This window comes from Elephantulus edwardii, unplaced genomic scaffold (genome assembly GCF_000299155.1).
Source record: "Elephantulus edwardii isolate Elephantulus edwardi_28Jun2011 unplaced genomic scaffold, EleEdw1.0 scaffold00071, whole genome shotgun sequence".
Classification (NCBI taxonomy): domain Eukaryota; kingdom Metazoa; phylum Chordata; class Mammalia; order Macroscelidea; family Macroscelididae; genus Elephantulus; species Elephantulus edwardii.
The window spans coordinates 10,627,992-10,629,929 of record NW_006399821.1 but is presented as its reverse complement, the minus strand read 5'-3'; the positions used below and the strand labels follow the sequence as shown (position 1 = coordinate 10,629,929).

General features: G+C 34.4%; 1 protein-coding gene across 3 annotated transcripts in view; it reads left to right on the top strand.

The window, feature by feature from the left end:
* Positions 1 to 1,462, top strand: part of RPP40 (ribonuclease P/MRP 40kDa subunit) — a 26,686-nt gene extending 25,224 nt beyond the window's left edge. For all 3 annotated transcript variants that reach the window (XM_006888730.1, XM_006888731.1, XM_006888729.1), the window contains one exon: positions 1,264 to 1,462. In XM_006888730.1, coding sequence (XP_006888792.1) covers positions 1,264 to 1,462 — 199 coding nt within the window. The remainder of the gene's footprint in view (positions 1 to 1,263) is intronic.
* Positions 1,463 to 1,938: the final 476 nt, after the last annotated feature.

Here is a 1,938-nt window from a genome sequence, read left to right as displayed (position 1 = left end):
TATACACACACCCTAAACTCTTTGGTTTTTCTCCTTATACTACTCTATCACATTTTGAGTAGCTAGAAGTTATAACAGCACCTAAGAAAACAGGAGTGTTCTCTGTAGGGGCAAAAAGGGTCAAGTTTTGGAATTCTACAAGATATTTCACTTCAACAAATTGTAGAAAAGAAAAAAAGAAGAGGGGGTTAGAAGAGTTTGAACACTCTTAAATCCAAATCATATTTCAAACATGGTCTAACCCTAATAGTCTATAGAGTATAGTTTTATTTAGCAAGCATGCCTCTCAGTCTTCTTTTTTAAGATGTTTGAGATTTAAATTTTGAGAAGTTTCCTTTTTTAAACCAACATCCTTTTTCACATTTATTGACTTTGTCTAAGTTGTAAGGTTTATCCTTTTTTCAATTATGATGGCATTTATGTAAAATAAAACTTGCCCTTTTAAAGTGCAATTCAGTGGCATTTTCTACATTCACAATATTGTGCAGCCATCGCCACTATTTAGTTCCAGAACTTTCCCGTCACTTTAAAAGGAGACCTCATAATTAAGCTTTTCCTCTCCACTCTTCACCTCCTCACTCTACCCACTGGCAACCACTAATCTGCTTTCAATCTATGGATTTCACCATTCTGATGTAAATTGAACCAGATGATGTGTGGCCTTTTAAACCTGCTTCTTCCACTTGTAATGTTTTCAAGGTTTGTCCATGTTGCAGGATACATCTGTACTTCATTTCTTTTCATGCTAAAATAGTATTCCATTGAATGAATAAGCCACATTTTGTTTTTCTAATCATCAGTTGCTGCACATTTGGATTGTTTCCACCTATTTATTGTTAGTTGAGTAGTGCTATCGTGAAAATTCATATACAAAAGAGAAACCTTTTATTTAGGAAAAAAAAAGGTTTCCCTTTTAAAATCCATCATCCTCTTTTGTATTTATTACCATGGGTTTTTATTTTCCTCAGTAACAAAGTCAATAGAATATTCTACAGTAATAGAGATGGAAAGAAACATTTAAAGGAGTAAAAATATTCTTATTGCCAGCTATGTGAGATTTTTGTTTTGGGGGAAATGTGTTGATCTTTGTTACATTTAAAATATGACATAGGGAATTTAATCCACTTCTCCTTATTTTTATAGATTAAAGTTTAGGCTTACTTTTCTTTAGACTTCATAAATACTAGTTGTCTTGCATAATTTTTTTTTAAAAAATGAACATTCTAACTTTCCATGTTTATTAACAATTATCTTCTTTTTCAGTCACTACTTTGACCAGCCTAAGTTAGCTCCTTGGATTTCCTTGTGTGTTCAAGGCTTTGCAGACAGCCCTGTTTCTTGGAAAGAACAAGAACATGGTTTTCAAAAAGGAGGAGAACATTTATACAACTTTGTGATTTTTAATAATCAAGACTATTGGCTTCAGATGGCTGTTGGGGCAAATGATAACTGTCCACCATAAAAAAAAAAAGAAATAAACACATTTTTAAAAAAATTATTGTTTTCAGAGTTCTTAATGGTAATAAGACTGTGTGCTTACTCAGATGTATATACTTAAGATATAACCTCTTATGTCAATACCAGCCACCATTCTGCTTCAGATACATGTCCTCTTGGGGGACCTTCATCCAGTAAGTAGCATATAGTTAATTTCTCTCTCTCAGAATGAGCCAAATAGTAGTTTCCTACCTTACAGGGCGGGCCTGAATGGCCAGAGGACCAGGTATCATTGAGTAAGGTGGGTGGGCAACATTTTCAGGCAAACCCACCCCAGGATATATCTTAAGTTGTGTTCCTATATTAACCCATTTTATTCTGTGGCATAGAGTAGAAGGAAACTACATTTAAGGCAGGCTACCAAGTGAATCTGAGACTTCAACTGAGGCCAAACTGCTTCCTGAATGTGGTGGTCTTAATTTTACTGCCTTATCAGGGAGG